General features: G+C 42.9%; 2 protein-coding genes across 3 annotated transcripts; one reads left to right on the plus strand and one right to left on the minus strand.

The window, feature by feature from the left end:
• The first annotated feature begins 2,435 nt into the window (after window positions 1-2,435).
• Window positions 2,436-5,892, plus strand: LOC123160910 (beta-fructofuranosidase, insoluble isoenzyme 1-like). The gene is made up of 7 exons (XM_044578759.1): window positions 2,436-2,604; window positions 3,020-3,028; window positions 3,788-4,641; window positions 4,734-4,892; window positions 5,148-5,392; window positions 5,508-5,601; window positions 5,704-5,892. Exons 1-7 carry the CDS (start codon window positions 2,436-2,438, stop codon window positions 5,890-5,892), a joined length of 1,719 nt encoding a protein of 572 aa, XP_044434694.1.
• A 7,107-nt stretch (window positions 5,893-12,999) lies between these two features.
• LOC123176546 (protein CASPARIAN STRIP INTEGRITY FACTOR 1) lies at window positions 13,000-14,253 on the minus strand. Of its 2 annotated transcripts, XM_044590701.1 has the most exons (3): window positions 14,040-14,253; window positions 13,768-13,961; window positions 13,000-13,405 (listed from the first exon to the last, which is right to left on the minus strand). In XM_044590701.1, exons 2-3 carry the CDS (start codon window positions 13,865-13,867, stop codon window positions 13,221-13,223), a joined length of 285 nt encoding a protein of 94 aa, XP_044446636.1. In that variant the 5' UTR covers window positions 13,868-13,961; window positions 14,040-14,253; the 3' UTR covers window positions 13,000-13,220. The 2 variants fall into 2 exon arrangements, with proteins under 2 accessions (XP_044446636.1, XP_044446639.1); XM_044590704.1 differs by lacking the exon at window positions 14,040-14,253 and having other exon boundaries at window positions 13,768-13,980.
• Window positions 14,254-23,384: the final 9,131 nt, after the last annotated feature.

Genomic DNA, 23,384 nt, shown 5'->3' on the forward strand with positions numbered 1-23,384 from the left:
TAACGGCGAAATAGCGTGCTATTTTTTTCGTTGTATAAAACTGAAATAATAATGATAACAATAGTGGCCATAACCTTGAACGCCATTCATCACATTCATAGACATGCAAAAACCAAAAAATTATGTCATTCTTTTCTTGTGTATAATGAAATCGATGGGCCTCAACTTTCGTATTCATTAGACCAGTTCATCCATATGTGTATAATAAAATCTAATTATCCGGAAGATCGTCCCTGTATGATGGATAAATTGGTCGGGACGTCTTACAAAGAATATTAATAACAGATATTACCTTGGTGAGGTATAGGCTGCTGGGAACAACACTAATAGATTAGAGAGGAATTCAAGCATGTTGAGTTGGTGGACGTTGTCCCTGCCTTCTGCTGTACTGGTGTCCTTCGTGGATTGGGAGGGGCGGTCCCACTGGAGGTAACGGGGACCGCGTATGGAGACCTTCGACGGTGGACGACGGTCGAAGCCATAGAGAAGACCGGTGGTGGCGGCTCTCGGGATGAAGGAGGGGGTGGTGGAGGAGAGGAGTAAAGGGCGATGGTGACTTTCAAGGGAGTCTACGGCAGCGCAATCCTGAGTAGAGCGCGGTAGCGCCTAGGAGTGGGGCAGGCCGGGAGGCACAACGCCGAGGAGCAGGCGAGGGCGCGTGCCCTCATGGGGATCAGAAATGAAAATAACGTGTAATCGGTACAATCCCCAACGATTGGAAAGAGAAATTGTGAACGTGAAGGAGATGGTAAGTTGTTGCACTGCGGGGAGATGATTTCGGGATATTATTTCACGGCTGGTTGATCAGGATCTTATGAGTCAGAATACATATCCATGCATGCCACCGAAGAAGAGTCAATCAATCCAATCGGATTGAATCCCAATTTTAGGAAAGAGGGGATTGCGTCCGGATTCCTTCCTCGAGAGAATCATAAAGAGCGAATCAATTTAATAAGATTACATCTGATTAAAAAAAGAGAGGATTGCGTCCGGTTTTTTAATGGGAGAGAGAAAAATCCAATAGAAGAGGGTGGTGGGAGGTGAGACAAAAAAAAACCAAACAAAAATAAACCAGTGTACCAGGCTACCAACTCCCCCATTAGGATGTGAACGTGAGGGATATGGTAAGTCCTTGCACCGCAGGGAGATGATTACGGGATATTATTTCATGGCTGGTTGACCAGGATCTTATGACTCAGAATATATATCCATGCATGTCATGGAGGGAGAGTCAATCAATCTAATCGGATTGCATCCCAATTTTTGGAAAGAGGGGATTGCGTCTAGATTCTTTCCCTCGAGGGACTCATAAAGAGCGAATCAATTTAATAAGATTACATCTGATTTAAGAAAAGAGAGGATTGCGTCCGGTTTTTTAATGGGAGAGAAAAAAATCCAATAGAAGAGGGTGGTGGGAGGTGAGACAAAAAAACCAAACAAAAATAAACCAGTGTTCCAGGCTACCAACTCCTCCATTAGGATGTGAACGTGAGGGAGATGGTAAGTCCTTGCACTGCAGGGAGATGATTTCGGGATATTATTTCACGGCTGGTTGACCAGGATCTTATGACTCAGAATATATATCCGTGCATGTCATTGAGGGAGAGTCAATCAATCTAATCGGATTGCATCCCAATTTTTGGAAAGAGGGGATTGTGTCCGGATTCCTTCCCTCGAGAGACTCATAAAGAGAGAACCAATTTCAGAAGATTACATCTGATTTTAGGAAAGAAAGGATTGCGTCCGGTTTTTTAATGGGAGAGGGAAAAATCTAATAGAAGAGGGTGGTGGGAGGTGAGACGAAAAAACCGAACGAAACTAAACCAGTGTACCAGGCTACCAACTCCCAGTAGAGATTTTTGGAAAGAGGGGATTGCATCCGGATTCCTCGCTCGAGAGACTCATAAAGATCGGATCAATTTAATAAGATTACATCTAATTTTAGGAAAGAGAGGATTGTGTCTGGTTTTTAATGAGAGAGAAAAATCCAATAAAAGAGGATGGTGGGAGGTGAGACGAAAAAAATGAATGAAAATAAACCAATGTACCAGGCTACCAACTCCCGCATTAGGAGTACTGATGCCCTTGCATTTGCGAGGGCCACAATGCTTGTTGTGCAAAAGATAAACTAGGCAGCGCATTTGTGGGGGCCACTGTGATATTTTGCATAAATCTATTTTGGAGGATAAATCTCACATTGATTAGCATGGATATCTTCTCTTCCTTCCATATATACGAATAACTAGCTATACATGGTATTCTAATAATGCCATAATTTCCTTCCTTATTTGTATGTGGTAGGATGTCCTTACTAGCCTTGCCATGATCATTATAAATTGACGTCTCATCTTCGTAGGAGCAACGTTCATACGAGCCATTGGGTGGTGAGAACTAGTGGCTAGCTAAGCATTGTTAAATTTCGTTTCAGCCACTCAATGTGGAATCCGCTATGGGTCCTCCGGCCATGGTTGCTACTGCTCCTTCTGCAGCTCGCCATCGGCAGCATGGAGGCCGTGGCGCCCTCGCCGCCAGTGCCTAGCTTCGTGACCAACCCCTTGCTCAGGACAGGGTACCACTTCCAGCCGCCCAAAAACTGGATTAACGGTAATCTCCTGCCGCGGAACTTATCTGATTGCTCTCCAGCATGTTAAGTTTGGCTCTGTCTCCAAGCTAGCTATAGTAATGTACGTGTTTTTTTGGAGAATGGCTATAGTACATGTAGTATATCGTAGGTGCATCCTACAAGTATATCTATGAAATGGGTAGCCATTGTAACTAAACATTACCTCCGCCCCCAAAAGCTTGTCCTAGATTTGTCTAGATACAGATGTATCTAGATGTTGATGTGCTGGTCATGACTCGTGATAATCATATAGCCCGTCTTTATTTTGGTACTTGATATACTAAGTAATTGTTCTTGCTTGTTTTATTCTTCCATGATGCTTTGTTCTAACAATTTCATTATCTCATTATTTTGGCTGGTTATGATTGCTGTCCCGGGGAAACTCATCGATGGCAGATCCGAATGGTATGACTTGTCGAACTCACTCTAATTGTATAGATGTCTATTCCTAGATCCATGATGCTGAAAATATAATATGTAGATTTTAAAGATTTTCTTAGCAATAGCAATGAAAGATGTTGGGCTAACATTCAAGTGATCTATGCTCATGAAACATCTTGCACCCTTAGAATGACTACATGCATCGTCCATATGCAGAGGCCGGAGGTACATCCTTCTTAAAAAAATGTTCATGAAACATCAGTACGCCGTCAGGTGTTTGGTAGAGTCTACACTAGCTTAACACAAATACACTAGATGCATGCATGAAGAGGGTTGTTGAGAGGAACAACTATGCTGAGATGAGAATGCAACCAAACATACCCTAAAGAAAGTGGGATTGGTGTTATGGAGTCCACTAGTACCCAGGCACACTTGCACCCCTAGACATATGCGACTACATGACATTAGGATTGCTTTATCCTATAGGCACCCGCTTCAACTTGGAAGGTTAGTTTATTAAGTTTCTTTGTGCGGGGTAGTTTATTAATATATTCAACCTGGAAGGTTAATCAAATCAAATATATTAATCATCAGACCTTGAGGAAAACAATTGAATAAATACTAAAGAATTACAAACGTGACCAGTAGACTAACATATAACCAGTACATATGTGCATGGAAACCATGAAAAAATTATATTAAGCGAGGAAGGGGCGGGGGAGCATCTTGAACTTACATGTTGAGACTTTTTTTGATCCGTACATGTTGATAATTTTGGAACAGGGCCACTATACTACAAGGGATGGTACCACTTGTTTTACCAGTACAACCCCAAAGGTGCCGATTGGGTCAATACACTTTGGGCTCACTCGGTTTCACGCGACCTCATCAACTGGAACGTTCTTGGTTTAGCCCTCGAGCCAAGCATCCGATCTGACCAGTATGGCGTTTGGTCTGGCTCCGCAACAATCCTCCTTGATGGCACACCAGTGTTGGTGTACACAGGGATCAACCGGCCGGACACTCCCTACCAGGTGCAGAACGTTGCCATCCCCAAGAACAAGTCCGACCCGCTACTTAGGGAGTGGGTCAAACCAGACTACAATCCGATTATAGTGCCGGATTCGGGCATGAACGTGACACAATTTCGTGACCCGAGCACGGCTTGGCACATAGATGGCCAATGGCGCATACTCGTAGGTGGAGAGAAGGGCTCCCATGGTCAGGCATATGTGTATCGGAGCACCGACTTCAAGCATTGGGTTCGAGCCAAGCACCCACTTCACTCGGCAACCAGCGGTATGTGGGAGTGCCTCGACTTCTTTCCGGTGCTCATACAAGGGCAGAAAGGTCTCGACACATCCGAGCATAGTGGCAGAGTCAAGTATGTACTCAAGAGTAGCCTCGAGAAGGCTCGGTATGACTACTACACCATCGGAACCTATAATAGTAGGACAGAGCGTTATGTGCCTGACGATCTAAATGGTGACTACCACCGCCTCCGCTACGACTATGGGAAATTCTATGCGTCCAAGACATTCTTCGACCCCGCAAGGCAGAGACGGGTCCTTGTAGGATGGGCCAATGAGTCAGACACCGTTCCAGACGACATCGCCAAGGGTTGGTCCGGCATTCATGTATAACATCATCACATCTAGGACATTTCTGCGATTTGATTGATAAACCAATACTCCGAGGGAATTAATTGCTTGTGTTGTGCTTGTGGCAGGCAATCCCAAGGAAGATATGGCTTGACCCCGGTGGCAAGCAGCTCGTGCAGTGGCCCATTGAGGAGGTCGAGCAGCTGAGGCGTAAGTCTGTTAGTGTAACAAACAAGGTCGTGAAGCCTAGGAATCATTTTGAGGTTAAAGGCCTGGAGACTTACCAGGTAATTACTACTCCACAAGGCATGATATGTAGCTTCCCACTAACATTAGTTTTTGTTGTTGCTGAAGAATTAAAGCAAAAAATAAAACAGACACATAATTTCGCTCACAAAGTTTCCAATTCACATATTTTTTTTTATATTCATAACTATAATGAACTAAAAAATTATAGCTATGAACTGACAAATTTCACCAATCTATGGGTTTGCTAAACTTTATCAATTCACGCCTATGCATGAAATGTTATCCTTTACCAGGCTGATGTGGAGGTGAGTTTCGAGATACCAAGCCTGGAAAGGGCCGAGCCGTTCGATCATGCATTCTCGAACGATGCTCCGAAGCTGTGTAGAATGAAGGGTGCGGACAATAAGGGCGGAGTAGGTCCCTTTGGTTTGTGGGTGCTAGCATCTGCCAACTTGGAGGAGAAGACTGCGGTTTTCTTCAGGATTTTCAAGGATGGGCATGGCAAGCCAGTGGTCCTGATGTGCACTGACCCTAGCAAGTAAGCATGCACCAATACACATGCATCTTTTTTATTATTTGAAGATCGAATTAAGGGAACCTATTCAGCTTACCCAACTGATCTGTTTTTAGCCTTCTTCTGTGTCTACTTGCAGGTCATCTCTTGGTCGTGATCTTGACAAGCCAACTTATGCCGGGTTTGTCAACTCCAACGTTTCATCATCCGGCAAGATCTCTTTGAGAAGCTTGGTATGTGCCTAGATTTTATATTGCAAATACGAAACTCTTTACAAGTTACGACAAGTTTACGGCTGGTTTTCTCACTAATTAATGCTTCTGTTCTGTTGTTAGATTGATCATTCAGTCGTTGAGAGCTTTGGTGCCGGAGGCAAGACCTGCATCATATCAAGGGTGTACCCATCCATCGCCATAGGGCAAAACGCTCATCTTTACGTCTTCAACAATGGAGATGTGGATGTCAAGGTGTCGCGCCTCAAGGCCTGGGAGATGGAGAGTTCCAAGATGAATAATAGTGCTTAAGTTTTGTTTCTCACCACTTTCATACGTGTATTCCAAATGATTTTTTAATCATTTTGATGTGTTAATAAAATGGTAGTCGTCCAAAATAAGAGCGACAAATCATGGTTGTTGTACAATTAACAAATAGAGTTGCGCATTATTCTACCCTAAAAAGACATCGAGCTCCAGTTTATTGCTACTCTTTTTTGTTGCAGAAAAACTACAATTATACTTTTTCACTTCTTTGGTTTACTTCTTCTCCTTTCTTTATTTTTTCATTGTACTAATATCTTTTATAAACTATTTGCAAAAAAAAATATTCACTTATTTTTAAGATATGTGCATGTATTTCTAAAGAGTGTTCAAATATTTAAATAATGTTCCTATAACTACAAAAAGTTTTTTGTAATTTTTTAAAATGTTCAAGAAACTAAAATGTTAACACACTAAAACACATTATGCAGTTTTTAAAAATTGTTCATGTAATTGTATAGTCTTAGTGTATTCTACAAAAAGGTGTGAATAAATTTCACACGTATTGTTCACACGTATTATGCAGTTGATGCCAAATTCTTTATGGAATTTTAAAAATTGTTCACACGTATTGTAAGCTGTTCAGGTATTTCTCAAAATATATTTTATATTAAAAAAATTAGAAAAGGAAGATATAATAAAAATAAATACAAAGTGAAATTGGAATAACAAAATGAAAAGGGAACAAAACCAGCAAAAAGGAACCTAAGAGCAACTAACACCAGAACCGGATTAAAGTCTCCTTCGATTAATAGAAGTGAACAGATAATCCAGAAAGTTTATTTTTTTGCGACCGAAATTTCCATTTTTCCAATCTATTTATCAACCATGGCAGTACAGAGAACACAAGAGGTAATAAAAATTATAACCAGGTCTATGAACCACCTAGCAACAACTACAAGCACTGGAGCGAGCCGAAAGTGCGCCGCCGTCATTGCCCCTCCCTCATCAAAGGAAAACCTAGTTGTAGTAGACAGTCGGGAAGTCGTCGTGCTAAGGCCCCAAAGGAGCGGCACACCAGAGCAGCAACCTCTGACGACCCTATTCGCACGATTTGGGACGGGGCTAGGACATGGGAGACATTATTCCTACTGAGGTACATCGTCACCGCCACACAACCCCAATCAAGACGTTGAACCTAACAAAAACGAGAATGGGTCCCTCCCACCGGTGAGCGGTCAAGATCCTCCGCACCTCCGCGGCCCAAAGGCCATCGGAGGTAGGGAGAATCGATGGCGGTGTCGGCGGGAGGAGGAAGGAGACTTTCTTGAGGAGGCGCAAAGACAGCCATGTAACGTAATAATGGAAGTTTAACCATCGTAAGAGGTAGTGATCATAGTTGTTGTACTATAAATGTTCTGAATCATGCAATATTATACTTAAAAGAAAGAAAGCCTACTCTACGACTCCTCGTTGTTTTTAGAACTTGGGGAGTACTCCCTCCGTAAAGAAATATAAGAGCGTTTAGATCACTAAAAATAGTGATCTCCGTACTCACTCCTCGTTGTTCTTGCTCAAGATACTCCAACTCATGCTGCCGACAAGCCTCATGATACTGGTTTAGTTGTGTCATCTCTATGTGGTGTTGCTGCTCCTTCTGCACTAGAGTTAGTAGTACCTCCCAGTACTCATACATATGCAGGTCCACCAAAGCAAAGTTAACAGAAAAATGAAGAAACTTGAGTGCTTCCCGTGCAGCAAAGTTGCCAGCATCTTTAGCATCTTCACCATACCCATAGATGGTCTTATAAGAACTATCATCATCTGGGGTGAGCTGCAAATGTACTGCACCTTGGTACCCTTCGCCCTCAAGACGCTTCACTGTCGACACTACTGGCGGCTCCAAATGGAAATGTTCAGCTACCTCCTCTAATATGCTCACAAAGTTGAGATGGAAGATTGTATACTCATCCATCCCTGCTTTCAGCACACAGTTAGTTCAAAAATAAATACAGACTACATATCAAACATGCTAATTAAGCACAGAAAAATAAGCATTCAATTAATCATCAATTCCTACTTTTACGTGCCTAGACCATCCCCTTAGTTAAACCCACATTAGTGTTTATTCTTTTTTTCCTCTTATTCTTTTTTTTCCTAAACCCTGGCTCTGATGCCAATAAAATTGTCACGCCCCAAGTGATAAAATTGTCACGCCCCAAGTTAGGCTAGTAAACAAATTATTTTCTAATATGCACAAGAGCCAACTTTATTCATTACTAGCTATTACAAAGGTTATGATACATGCAACTCCTTTATTTATTCCCAACCCGTAGAGCTACTCCTACTGTTCATCATTCTCATCAGCACATCCATCATTTGCTACTTCTGCAAAATCAACAACAATAGCAAGAATGAGTATGATCTCATACTCAGCAAGCACACGGATACAAAGGAACTTCTCTCGGCAAAAGTGACAAAACACAAGGGTTAGTTGTAAAAAAAAAGAGTTTGATGGCACAGGAAGATAATGGAGATTAATTTAAAGAAAAGAAAAGAAATAACTGGCATCACATATGACCGCAAGCTTCCCAACCCGGGAGTCACAAGGGTGAAAATTTCACACTTTTACGCTCTTAAGAGGGGTACTCTGACGTCGACAGCCTCGACTAGAACCACACAGGCGCTAGTAGAGCAGAGCTCTTTATTCCCCCAAGAACCGACCACTCGACTTACTAGTGTCGATCGCTCCTACGGATCCATCATCGACACGCTTCCGAACGAGTGGTGTTCTTAGCGGAGAACTCAGACAGTCCCATACCTGAACTGTGACTGATACAATACGTTTGCCGTCGTGATACCAGATTTTTATAAAATTTACTAGACAAAGATTAGCAAGAGGAAATACATGCAAGACCAAGATAAATATCTCTAGGCTTTTCACAGAACCAACCATCCATGCATGAGCCATTAATCCATGTGCTCACATGCATGTACCAATGATTTCTCCACCGTGATCATAAACCAAAAAGGTAGTACTGTGGTATGCATGCTAGCTTCAAGAGATGTACAGGAATCAAATCATACGAACAGTGCACATTATAGAGCTTGAGAAGTACTACTAGATGTAGAGCATGGCATGAATAGTGAGACAAACAAGGAATAGGACAGCTAGAAAGGCTAGATGGAACGCATGCTTGCCTGACTCGCTGACTCGCTGCTTCCTCCGAGCGCTCTTGCCGATCAGTGTGATTCTACTCCATGCAAAGCTAGCTAGTGAACTGGTTTGTATGTTGGGATGAGTACTACAGCATGCTCTTGCCCATCTATTTATAGGCATGGTAGGGTAGGGAATGGAGCTGGATAAGTGTAACTCAGCAGCCTCGGTGTCTCTAGTTTTACAGCTGTTTGTACTTTTACATTACACGTGCCTAGCTGACTCCAACAGAGCATTAAATGCTACAGATAAGTGCAAACTTGAGCTGCTAAATATCTTGTACCACACCCACACGTGGCCCTCCTACTCGAAGGCTCTACAAGCATGTTCTTGTAATGCATATCCTTCCACACTAAGGAATTAAGTTGACTACTCTTACTTAGTACTAACCAATGATTGCCAATGATTGATTTTATCTAATTAAGCTTATAATTACTACTCCAACATTCTGCTAATTTTGTTAATTTACCAAAATACAAGATCTTATTTATACTAATAAACACGGGTATTACACCCACAATGCCTCACATGGCCTGGGTCCAGATAGCAATAAAAATACAATTCTTGTTTACCTATTCTCCTTTTGGTTCCTCTCTTTCTTTCTTTTTTTACTTTAGTAATAAAATTTTGAGACCTATTTGCACATATCAAAGAAAATGTTATATTATTTATGAAGAATGTGCATGTATTTATAAAAAGTGTTCAGGATGTTTCTAAAAAATGATTATGTAATTAATCAAAGGTTTTCATAATTTTTCAAATTGTCAAGTACTCCCTTTGTACTGAAATACTTGTAGTTGGGGAAAAGTAGTACAAGTTCCCCCAACTACAAGTATTTGGGTACAGAGGTAGTACTTTTAAAAAGCATTCAAGCATTTAAGTATATTCACGTAATTTAAAAACTGATCGTACATTTAAAACTGTTCTCATAAGTGAAAATCATTCATACATTTTTATTGTATGTATAAAATTTAAAAAAAAATTCATGCTTTTTAAAATATGTCCAATAATTTCTAAAATAATCCATAATTTATATCAATTTTTACATTAAAAAGGCTAAGTTAAAAGGAAAAAGATTCATAAAAGTGAAAACAGAAAAAATTAAAGTAAGAAAAATTAGCAAAAAAATAACATGTTTTATAAATATTCAGGTTATTTAAAAAAATGTCATAGTATTTTAAAAATGTTCACGGAATTAAAAATGTGGTCATGCATTCTTTTAAAATGTTTGTGTTATTAGAAAAAGTGTTTACATATTTAAAAGAAATGCACATGATTTTTTTAGAAAATAGTAATTGAAAAAGTATGTTCCTGTATTTGCCCAAAAAAAAACCAACCTAAACAGGATAAAGGGGAAATGGAAAAGACACAGGAAAGGAATGAAGTAAAAGGAAAGGCAAAATAAAAACATAAGGTGAAATAAAACCATAAGGAAAAGAATAAAAAGAAACAAACACTGAAACCAGATTTAAAGCCCTCTTTGATTAGCAGAGGTGACCAATTAATCGAGAAAGCATAATTAGAATAAGAGCGGCAGATAATGGTTGTTTGTACAATTATTAATCTGAGTCATGGGTTATTGTACGCATCAAGTTGCAAAACACTGCTCTATTGCTACTTTGTTTTATGTCATGACGTATATAGTGTTCGTGGGTAGTATATACATAGCGTGTAATTATCGTATATCATGTTGCAGATGTTCATATTTTTATAAATTTGGTCAAAGTTTACAAAAGGCAATTTAGCACAAGACTAATATACAATGTATTCTGAATCAGATGTTAGTTGTCTATCCTGTGTCTTGAGCAACGACCAATGAATTAGTTCAACAAGTGGTGCTGAAAAATACACTTTAATTCTAGCAGTGTTCCAGAGAACCATAAGTGTACTTGTGCGCTATTTTCCCAACAATAGACAGATAGATTATAATCGTGCGCATCTAGATGTGGAGGTTGGAAAAAAAACAAGGAGAAACAAAACCATAAGAAAAAGAATAAAAAATGAAACAAACACTGAAACCGGATTAAAGTCCTCTTTGATTAACGGAAGTGACCAGTTAATTGAGAAACTATACCAGAATAAGATCGACCGATAATGGTTGTTGTACAATTATCAATTTGAGTCATGAGTTATTGTACGCAAAAACATGCAAATCACTGCTCTATTGCTACTTTCTTTCAGGTCGCGATATCTATGGTGTTCATGGTAGTCTATATATACCATATAACTATCCATATATGGTATTTTAGCTGTTCATATTTTTTTATAAATTTGTTTAAAGCTAAGAAATTTGACTTAGCAGAAGACCAATATGCAATGTATTCTGAAATGGAGGGAGCGTATCAGACGCTAGTTGTCTATCCTGTGTTGAGCAACCATCCATCAATTAGTTCAGCAAGTGGTGCTGCAAATTACACTTCAATTCCAGCACAGTGTTTCAGAGAACAATAAGTAGATATGGAGGTCGGAGACTATTTAAGTTCCATCCCCCCCCCCCCCCCCCCCCCCCCCCCCCCCAAAGAAAACAAAGAAGTATATATATGAAACATATAAATTAGGAATTATATGGACTCCTCCCGTGTCGCCCCTGCGCGGCGACCGGGGGGAACCCTAGCGCCGCCGCGTCCTCGTCCCTCCCCCGACCTTTCCTCCTCACCGCCGTCGGGCAAAGCTCGGTCGGCATCGGCGGCGGCGGGATCTCTTCTCCCACGGCTCGCTGGATCTGGCGCGGGCGGATCGCGGCGGCGGTTGGCGGCGCTCTGCTGACGGGGCACGCCGGCGCGGGCTTGGGGGCGACGGCAGGGCTCACGCTCGCGGTTTCCCCTGGTGTGCGTGGGAGTTCGCTCGGGGCGCTCGGCGGCGGCCCTCGGCAAGTGGTGGCGGGCGTTGGGCTCTCAGCGGCGCTCCGGCGTGTGCAGGCGGATCCCTGTGCGCGGTTGGCGGCTCCGTCTCTAACCCGGACGGCGCGGGGGATGGCGGCGGCCCGGCGTGGCCGGCGATCTGGATGCGGTGGTGCCGACGGCTCGCTGATCTGCCGGTGCTCCAGTGTTCTGCCTGGTGGTGCTGGTGGTGACGGCGGCCCGTGCACGAGAGTTGGATCCCTTCAAACTGATCTGGGTGAAAACTTGCCTTCGGCGTCTGCTAAGGCCGGCGGTGACGGCGCTATCTGCGTCGTTCCCTTCTTGAAGGCATCGCCGTGGAGAAGTTCAAGGCCACTCTCTGCTACCTCTGGGGGAAACCCTAGATCGGATGATCGGATGACGGCGGCGCTCTGGTGTCGTTCCTCCCTTGGGGGCGTCATTCTTGGAGGTACACACGTGATCGAGGGACCAGAGGACGGATTCTTTGGTGGAGCGGTGCTTCATCCTACACACTGATGTCGACGGATCTTTGACGGCGCGGCACAGTGCAGATTCGGAGTTCGCTGTGGGAGGATGGACTCGCGCAGGAGGACGACGCTGTCGGGCGTCGTGGGGGCGTCGATGGCAGAGAGACCTGGCACGATACATGCAACAGTACAGCTCTGAAGATGGATTGGTGGCAGGTGGCTGCGGCGGCCTCATACCCGGCAGGCGTCCTGGTTGAGGAATGCACCGGACTGGTAGGTGCCCCATACCCGGCAGGCGTCCTGGTTGGGACCTCAGGTATTAGATGTTTAGGTTTGGCTGCGATGTCTGTTTGGTATTAGGCCCAGACTATCTGCGCCTCCTCATCAATTGGATAGGTGTAGCGACAGTTGTTGCTTAGACGGTGGCTTTAGTCTTGCTGTTGTATGGCTTTATAAGGTCTTGTGAGAATAATTAATAAAGTGGCCGTATGCATCACCCAGATGCAGAGGCCGGGGGTCATCCTCCTTTTCTAAAAAAAAACTTAGGAGTTATCAAAGTTTATAAATCATCATGTGACCTAGAGTATGGTAAAAATGACACAAGCAAAGATACTTGCAAATATGTGTATATACTCGAAGTATAGTGTATAAATAGGTCAAGCAACTAAGTTCTTTGTCACGTACGTACTCACCTCACGTCTACAAGAACTTACAAATATCAGTTATCATATTAGCCAAACTATTTTAAAATACCTCGATCAATATATCTACATATACATTCACATGGACGTAGATATATAGATGGATCATATCATATCAGGTAGGGTGTGTTCAGTTGGGTATGAGCTTGAAGTGGGGCTTCTGCATGGACGGGGTTGGGTCGTAGGTGCCGTAGTCACTGGTGGTGACGTCCTTGAGCATCCGGGAGTGCACCAGCTGTGCCATAGCTTCGTCCTGGACCTCTCCTTGCTGACCAAGAGACTCCTGATCTACTATGAAGCTCGGCCGCTGTCTCCCTGAAAACAGCAGAATCATCCATCAAACCTTGTAAAAAGCCTAACAACTCAGAAGAAAGTGCATCTGTTTTCTCATGACCCAGACCCACAGCATGCATGGATCACCTAATTATTAAGCCACAGCTCGGCATCTTGTTCCCTTCAAATCTGTTGATGCATTTGTAACAGTAAGAAGCAAAATACATGTCGTGGCCATGTGAGCTAGGACCTAGGCAGGAACTGCACTGCACTATACTGCACTACATCACATGTAGATGCAAGAGGTTGAAGCAGGAGGAAACTAGATCAAGAACTTCTTAGATTCTTCGTCCAAAAGGGATTTCCTGGCTATCTAGAACGAAGAACAGCACAGTCACACGAACCTGCCAGGGAAGTGGAGAGCAGCAGCGCGAAGAAGGCGAGGGCGAAGAGGGAGGCGGATCTCCGGGGCATCCCCATCTCCGGGTTACTCACGCGATGCATGCGCTCTCGCTCCCTCAGTAGTAACGCATGGAAGGCGTGAACCAACGTCAGACGCTCGAGGTGACGGTGAAGCAGAGGCCTCTTCTTCTTCCACCTAGAAAGCAGAATATATAACTGGGTAGTTAGGCAATGCCTTACGCGCGGCGCGACAAATAATGCGAATCCCACTCACTGCCTCTGAGCAAGTTCCAAAGGGATGATGGAGGAATTTCGATGTTTTTCATTTGTTTTGCCTGCGGCAAAAGTGGAGGGCCGGCAGGTTCCGTATGGAGTTTTCAGGGCGGTTGGTCACCGTGGTCTCTGGTCTCTTGCTCGTTTTCAGCTCTGATAGTGGTTATTAGTAGTAGCAGGCAGTGGCTGACAAGTGCACCATGCCAAATGGCTTCTTTTGGTTAAAAACTAGGTGTGTTCTGCACTGTTTTTCTTTCCTTTTTCTGGCGCTGCTTTGCCGCGTGTTTTAGGGGACTGGCTAAGCTAATTAAGTGGTCTCTGGCTCTGGTTAGTGCCACCGGTGGTTGCATGACTAAAAGCCGGTCGTATTTGCAGGACGGATTCCCGGGTTCAGAATCAGATATCGATCGGCTTTCATCCATCAACATGCACGTTGCTACTTGGGGTAACTTAACTCTAGGGTCTTTATTAGGAGCATACCATGTGCTGAAAGCACAGCGCACCAAGTTTCTCCTCAGATCCAGCAAGCCTAGCATGCATCTCTTTCAGAAATCCACCACCATGACACACCCTAAATCGTCTCTACACGCCCAAGCAGGCAATTCATCTTTGGCTCGCACGAAAGGTAAATCGATCCTTGACGCCGTTTCTCGCGCCAACATTTTTGTCGTGACCGATGAACCGGGGAATCATACGAGATAAAAAGCAAACCATTTACATGGTTCGAAAGAAAAGCAAACCTTTGAGTGTTAATAATGGCAAGTAGGCTGAGATGAGGGTAACAGCAGTGGGACAGTGTACTGCATTGTTCAGGGTGTGTGCATGGATCACATACATAGGGCTAGACAATGGGCAGTGCTCAGGCATGTCCTCTCTCTGTCACCATGCTTTCAGTCGGTTAGCATATTCCATCACCATGCCAGAGGAACAGCTGAAAGGTAAATCTGTCGATCCGACGCTCCTCGGTCGCGCACGCTCGCGGCTCGCGTGACGGAATAGAACTGCGAGACAAGGAGAATTTCAAAACCTGATTTGAGTGGGTGAGACGGCTGAGGAGAGATAGTGCTCCTGATGATGCCCAGGTAGAAAGTAGCAGGCAAGCACACTGTGGTCAGGAGCCAGTACCAGTAGTGGAGCATAAAGCTAGAGCACCACTACGAGCATACACACAAAGTATTCGATCGGATGCCGTCTTTACGGGCGAGCAGACCCTAATTAGACACACATGTTGGCGACGGCAAAGCCATGGCCGTGCTTTTGGTTTGCCTTTAATTTGCTTTGCCATACCCTCCTCCTGTGATCCATTCATCTTTGTGTGCAGTGTAGCTAAAGATGGTTGAGTGTGATCAGGGATCTGCGTGTGGGGCTGCGAGATTTGGACCTGACAGTTTTAGGGGCACTCAGTGGGCATCATGGGATCAAAGCTGCTTTTGTTTCTGTGTAGTGCGTTGGGGCAGACCAAGCACTGGTGGTGGACAATACATGCTTTAATTCTTGCGTGGTTTCATGGGCACAAAGAATGCAAGCGGCGAACGTGAAAGTTTAAAGGCACATTTGATTAGTACTAGTAACCAAAAAATCTATCAAAGCATAGCAGGAGGTCATGACAATCAAGTCAGCAAAACAAGCACATTCATTATCAAGACAAACTTGATGCCAAACTTGAAGTCACCTGCATATTCTCCATATCATATATGTAGGTATACATCGAGGACTACGTTGACTCCTACAAAATAAGTTCACCTCTGCAAAGTTGATGTTGACTTTATTCCATGAGAAACATGTATGTAAATATCTTTATCATTCTGGAAACAGGTGGGTTGCATCTCTCACCCTCAAGTCCTAGAGAACACATCCAAATTCGAAATATTCAAACAATAAACCTGGAAGTGAGAGGAGAAGATTTTTCTTTCTTGTCAAGTTGTCATGCAAGTTCATTCTGACGATATTCCCAGCATATCCATCAGAGGACCCAACACCTCTCTGCAAAATATGTGTTGTCTATAATCGATCATTTGCAAGAAATATATCTGTGATTACAGCATAAAGATTAAGGCATCTTATGAAGGAATTTCGTAAAACATAGCAAATGTTCTAGCAAAATGCATCGGCAAGTAAAAAAGAAACAGATAAGTTTTTGGCATCAACTGCAAAAGGGCGAGTGCACCTTCGTTTGCAAATATCACATAAATTTTCAATCCAATCAAATTTAGTATATACATTCACTTTACATTTTACCAGACGTAATTTGGAAATAATCTATGGTAAACCAGTAAATGAATAAATCAGAAAAAAATACAGTAGTAACTCAGTTTGTACTACAAAGTTACAAAATCTAAGAAAATGCTTACAATCAGAAATTTATTAACCAAGTTCTCCTATCATGCAAGTAATGTCCCTGCAAACCATGTAGTTTGAATCCACAACTTTAAACCATGTAAACTATTACTAGTACAAAAGGTTTTGTGGTGGTTTTGGTACACAATCCTCAGGCGGTTTTGTCTACCGTCTCTTGCAAACCAGAGCTACTACTTGCATTATTGGAGGTGGTTGAGAAACCAACTGGGGAAATACCCACCTCAACAGTCGGTTCTTGCGACAGAACCGACTAGGATGATTTACAATCTCAGTAGCCTCTGCTCGAAGAACCGATTAGGATTAGAAAAGTTAGCGGCCATAGTTGGTTTCATGTATAAAACTGACTAGAATATTAATTAGTATTCTAGTCAGTCTCTCCTACAAAATTGGCTGTAGTGATTAACAAAACCTCAGGCTCGTGAAGTTGATCCTAATATTAAGATAAGAGTACTATATTTTGCCTTTATCAAGAAGGATAGCAACAATAAACCAGTTGTAGCTACATATGGTTTTAATATCTCTTAGTTAACTGATGTTACAGGCTCAAAATGCAGAAGTTTATTGATGGGTGTATGCATCGATTGATGCAGAGGCAGAGAGTTTAAACCTCCTTTTCCAAAAAAAAGTATCTCTTACCTTTTATTGAAGTGAAAAAGGATACAATGCGGCTCGTGGAGACGTTCTTTTGCTTTGTTTAACTTGACTGTAGTATGAAGCATCCGATGGTGCTGGCATCCAAAGCTTTCGGATTGAACATGCCAAACAGGTCCTCCTAAGGAACCATCAATTCACTCTGATTGTTGTGGAGGAAGCCCTCAAGTTTAATAAGTGCAATCAACGAGGCTTGCAGACTCTTATGCCTTTTTTGAAATTGTCAATGTAATACTTGTGCAAGGAGGTACAAGCTTGTGGGTCATATATCTCGCCTTATGTACAAGTGGTTTCACGGGCTTGTACGCCATGACTACGTCTAGTAGTGATAAGTCTTCTTTTTAAATGTTGGCAAGTGAGCTGCCAAATCCATTGATTAGTAAGCGTATTATAAGAACACCCTTAAAAAGGAATGCACCGCATAGAGGTGAGTGACAAAAAATAAGAAATAAAATGTTGCTCGGTTTATTGAGGGAACCGTGCGGATACCTGAACAACACCTAGCTACACTAGACCTGCATCTATCTAAGCTATTAGTGGGCTGGTTTGAACTATTGATTTACTGAATCGAGTGAAGCTGTGTTACGTAACATATAGGTCGCCAAGGCCTAGAAGTACAAGTGATCGCCCTAACGGTTACTCTCAAACTCACTACTTGAGTGACGAAAGTCACTTAGCTTCTTTAATAGGGCTTGCCAAAGAACCCCTCCGGGGCCCCGGAAAGAGGAAGAAGGAGATAGAGCAAAGGTCTCCTCTTTCTATCCGCTCTTCCCGGCATGTAGAGATCCGATTGGGCTTATAGTTTAATTGGTTGAAACGTACCGCTCATACAAAACGCCAGAAGGCCAACATGTACACCCTATCGGACACTCGAGCGCCTTCACCGCTACCAGAGTACACATCAAAAACCGTCGTATTAATGTGGGCTGCCACAAGCATATCCGCAAACCTTGATGATACTGGAGAGGAACGCTATGTCCAATAGAGCGAACCTAGATTGCTCTGAGCCCATGAGTTTAGCAAATATAACTCCCTGTATGTGGAGGGTGCTCCTGATGTCATCATGGAGATGTCACGCTAGCCATTGCCGACCATCTTCACGAGCCCTAAGTCCCTCTGATGGAGCCTAACTCCAAGACGATGCCACCGAGAGGAAACACGACATCGAGCAAAACCAATTGCGTCGCCATCATCCGATCCGAGAGACCGGATTTAGGGTTTTCTTCGAAGCATGTTTGTCAAGGGAGGGGAGGAATGCAACATCGATGCCTCCAATAAGGGAATGGAGCCTGCAAGAGCCACCATCGACGACTCAGCCGGAGTACGGCTTTAGCCGGAAGCCTCACTCGCCCAAACTCATGATTCAGACAGCCCATCCGGCCTACCACCTCCACGACAGGCAAGCACCATGCCACATCTCTCCCATGCACATCCCAGAGATGGCACACCACAAGGATCCTCGCCGCAAGCCCATAGAAACACAGATTGGGCTCTGTCGCCTACGGATCTCACTCCTCTGCCTACCCCAGAGTCTATGCAAAACTACTGCTTCAACCACGTCGCTGGATCGATCGGTGTCATGCCGGCTGACCCAGGTCCAGGCAACCCCACTTTGGCTACCACGGGATCGTCTTGGCGGGTTTTGTGCGCAAGCCAACAAGGTCGGCATCCGTGGCAACAAAGGACCACCATGGCCTCCACGCTGCATGCGGTAGTGCGCGCGCTCCTATACATGCCTGGCGCACCTCCAAGCACCTCTCAGCACCCGCGCCGCATGGGGTCAATGATGCCTAGCTGCCAACCCACAAAGCCCAGATGGGGCCCAGGTGTTGAGGCCCTAGCTCCCCCACAGCGCCAGCACACACCACATCACCATGCACTAGCAATGCATGCGACTCTACGCCAACCCGGCCGATGCACCGGCTAGCACCGATCAGCCCCCGTCCATACGCCACAGCACGCGCCACCTGATGTCTACTACACAACCTTCTTCTTGTAGACGTTGTTGGGCCTCCAAGTGCAGAGGTTTGTAGGACAGTAGCAAATTTCCCTCAAGTGGATGACCTAAGGTTTATCAATCCGTGGGAGGTGTAGGATGAAGATGGTCTCTGTCAAACAACCCTGCAACCAAATAACAAAGAGTCTCTTGTGTCCCCAACACACCCAATACAATGGTAAATTGTATAGGTGCACTAGTTCGGCGAAGAGATGGTGATACAAGTGCAATATGGATGGTAGATATATGTTTTTGCAATATGAAAATATAAAAACAGCAAGATAGCAAGTGGTAAAAGTGAGCACAAACGGTATTGCAATGCTAGGAAACAAGGCCTAGGGATCATACTTTCACTAGTGCAAGTTCTCTCAACAATAATAACATAATTGGATCATATAACTATCCCTCAACATGCAACAAAGAGTCACTCCAAAGACACTAATAGCGGAGAACATTCGAAGAGATTATGGTAGGGTACGAAACCACCTCAAAGTTATTCTTTCGGATCGATCTTATTCAAGAGTTCATACTAGAATAACACCTTAAGACACATATCAACGAAAACCCTAATGTCACCTAGATACTCCAATGTCACCTCAAGTATCCGTGGGTATGATTATATGATATGCATCACACAATCTCAGATTCATCTATTCAAACCAACACAAAGTACTTCAAAGAGTGCCCCAAAGTTTCTACCGGAGAGTCAAGACGAAAACGTGTGCCAACCCCTATGCATAGGTTCATGGGCGGAACCTGCAAGTTGATCACCAAAACATACATCAAGTGGATCACGTGAATATCCCATTGTCACCACAGATAAGCACGACAAGACATACATCAAGTGTTCTCAAATCCTTAAAGACTCAATCCGATAAGATAACTTCAAAGGGAAAACTCAATCCATTACAAGAGAGTAGAGGGGGAGAAACATCATAAGATCCAACTATAATAGCAAAGCTCGCGATACATCAAGATCGTAGCACCTCAAGAACACGAGAGAGAGAGATCAAACACATACCTACTGGTACATACCCTCAGCCCCGAGGGTGAACTACTCCCTCCTCGTCATGGAGAGCGCCGGGATGATGAAGATGACCACCGGTGAGGGATCCCCCCTCTGGCAGGGTGCCGAAACAGGGTCCCGATTGGTTTTTGGTGGCTACAGAGGCTTGCGGCGGCGGAACTCCCAATCTATTCTGCTCCCCAATGGTTTTAGGGTATATTGATATATATAGGCGAAAGAAGTCGGTCAGGGGAGCCACGAGGGGCCCACGAGGGTGGAGGGCCCGCCCAGGGGGGTGGGCGCGCCCCTGCCTCGTGGCTTCCTTGTTGCTTCCCTTACGTATACTCCAAGTCTTCTGGATTGCTTCCGTTCCAAAAATAACTCTCCCGAAGGTTTCATTCCGTTTGGACTCCGTTTGATATTCCTTTTCTGCAAAACACTGAAACAAGGGAAAAAGGAGAAACTGGCACTGGGCTCTGAGTTTATAGGTTAGTCCCAAAAATAATATAAAAGTGCATAGTAAAGCCCATAAACATCCAAAACAGATGATATAATAGCATGAATACTTCATAAATTATAGATACATTGGAGACGTATCAGCATCCCCAAGCTTAATTCCTGCTCGTCCTCGAGTAGGTAAATAATAAAAGAAAGAATTTATGAAGTGTGAATGCTAGCAGGTGCACAAGTTTGATCAATGATAATTTCAATCACCTTTTCTAGCATCATTATATGTCATAACAGTAGCTCATATCATTAAACTTTGCATGATCAAGTGACAAACTATTCACATGTTAAAGTATAGATCATAAACTTTCTTGAAAACTAACAAACCGTGTTATTAGTCATCAAACAATTAGAATTCATCTTATTTTCAGGAAGAGTCTATGTCAGAGCTTTGATTTCGCAAACTTCACATACTCAACTATCATTTAGTCTTCCATGATTGCTACCACTCAAAGCATATTTTTAGAACAAATAGTATTCATCGAACACAGAGAAAGATAGGGGCTTAATGTTTCGCCTCCCAACCTTTTACCTCAAGGGTAATGTCAACAGTAATAATTCATGCTCAAATATATTTGAATGGCCATATATGCTTAGATCTTTCCATCACATGATGCTTGCCAACTAAAGAGTAGGTTGGAATGAGAAGGAATACTACTGACTCTTGCATAAAAGTAAAAGATAGGCCCTTCGCAAAGGGAAGCAGGGATTTGTAGAGGTGCCAGATCTTGAAGCAAAAACAGAGATGAAAATAATTTTGAGAGGTGTGCTTTCATTGTCAACATAACGACCAAGAGTTCCCAATATCTTCCATACTAGATACATCATAGGCGGTTCCCACGCAGAAAGGTAAAGATTTTACTCCCCCTCCACCAACATTCACACTCCACGGCTTGTCCGAAACAATGGGTGCCGTCCAACTATCAACATTCCTGGGGGAGTTTGTTTAAATTATTTGCGAATTTGTTTTTCATCTTTTGATCATAGGACTGGGCATCCCAGTTACAAGCCATTTTCTCGTGAATGATGAGCGGAGTCCACTCATCGTGAGAATAACCCACCTAGCATGGAAGATACTGACAGCCCCTAGTCGCTACATGAGCGATTCGGGCATACAAAACAGATTATTATTTGAAGATTTAGAGTTTGGCACATGCAAATTTACTTGGAACGGCAGGTAAATACTGCATATAGGTAGATATGGTGGACACTCATGGAAGAAACTTGGTTCAAGGAATTTGGATGCACAAGCAGTATTCCCGCTTAGCACAGATATTTTGGTTAGCAAAGGATTCTAAATAGCAAGCACCACATGTTAGAGGATCCATAACAATATAACTTCTATACAAATATACCCAAGCATAACTCATTATGTTGTCTTCTTTGTCCAACTTCAACTAATTTTCTCAGGTTTGAAAATAATTAATGGGGCTCACAATCATAGAAGATGTCCAAGATAGCATATTTATATGTGAAATCTCTCTTTCTTCAATATTATTTCATGAATTGTTCAAGTGACCAATACAATGTTTGCTAACCTTCAATAAATTTACCACCTCTACTTCTTATATGTGAAGTCATTACTCCCCATGGGATAAGCATATGAAACATATATAATTTCAGATTTATGACATTCAAATCATTCAACCATTTACTCATAGGATATAAGTGAAGCACACGAGTAAATGGCAAACTACTCCAAAAAGATATAAGTGAAGATCAATGAGTAGTTAAATAATTATGTAGCTATGTGAAGACTCTCTCTCATTTAAGAATTTCAGATCTTGGTATTTTATTCAAACAGCGAGCAAAACAAAATAAAACGACATTTCAAGGATAACACTCATCATGTGAAGAAGCAAAAACTTAGGCTCAACCGATACTAACCGATAATTGTTGAAGAAGAAAGGTGGGATGCCTACCGGGGCATCCCCAAACTTAGATGCTTGAGACTTCTTGAAATATTATCTTGTGGTGCCTTGGGCATTCCCAAGCTTGAGCTTTTGTGTCTCCTTAATTCCTCTCATATCACGGTTTCCTAAATCTCGAAAGCTTCATCCACACCAAACTCAACAAGAACTCGTGAGATAAGTTAGTATAAACCAATGCAAAAACCTTATCATTTTCTACTGTAACAAATCACTAAAACATTATTCAACATTGCATACTAAATGTCTCTGCATATTTAATACTCCTATCCTCAAATAGAATCATTAAACAAGCAAACATATGTAAACAATGCAAACATAACAGCAATCTGCCAAAACAGTACAGTCTGTAAAGAATGCAAGATTCGTCATACTTCCCTAACTCCAAACATTATGAAAGAAAATTCCCACTGTAGTAAATGTATCAGAGCTTATTATGCAAAAGGTTTCAACATTTTATCACATTCTGACTTTTCTAGGAAATTTTTGCAACAGCGGTAAACTTTCTGTTTTGAAACAGCAACATGTATACTTGCAAAATAAGCATGGTAAAAGCTATCCTTGACATTTTTATTGAAACTAGAGATGAAAAACATTATTCTAAATAACAGCAAGCAAATACTAACAAAACATAATGACGCTCCAAGCAAAACACATATCATGTGATGAATAAAAATATAGCTCCAAGTAAAGTTACCGATGAACGAAGAAGAAAGAGGGGATGCCATCCGGGGCATCCCCAAGCTTAGGCTCTTGGTGGTCCTTGAATATTACCTTGGGGTTCCTTGGGCATCCCCAAGCTTAGGCTCTTGCCACTCCTTATTCCATAGTCCATCGAATCCTTACCCAAAACTTGAAAACTTCACAACACAAAACTTAACAGAAAACTCGTAAGCTCCG

This window comes from Triticum aestivum, chromosome 1D, assembly GCF_018294505.1.
Source record: "Triticum aestivum cultivar Chinese Spring chromosome 1D, IWGSC CS RefSeq v2.1, whole genome shotgun sequence".
NCBI lineage: Eukaryota > Viridiplantae > Streptophyta > Magnoliopsida > Poales > Poaceae > Triticum > Triticum aestivum.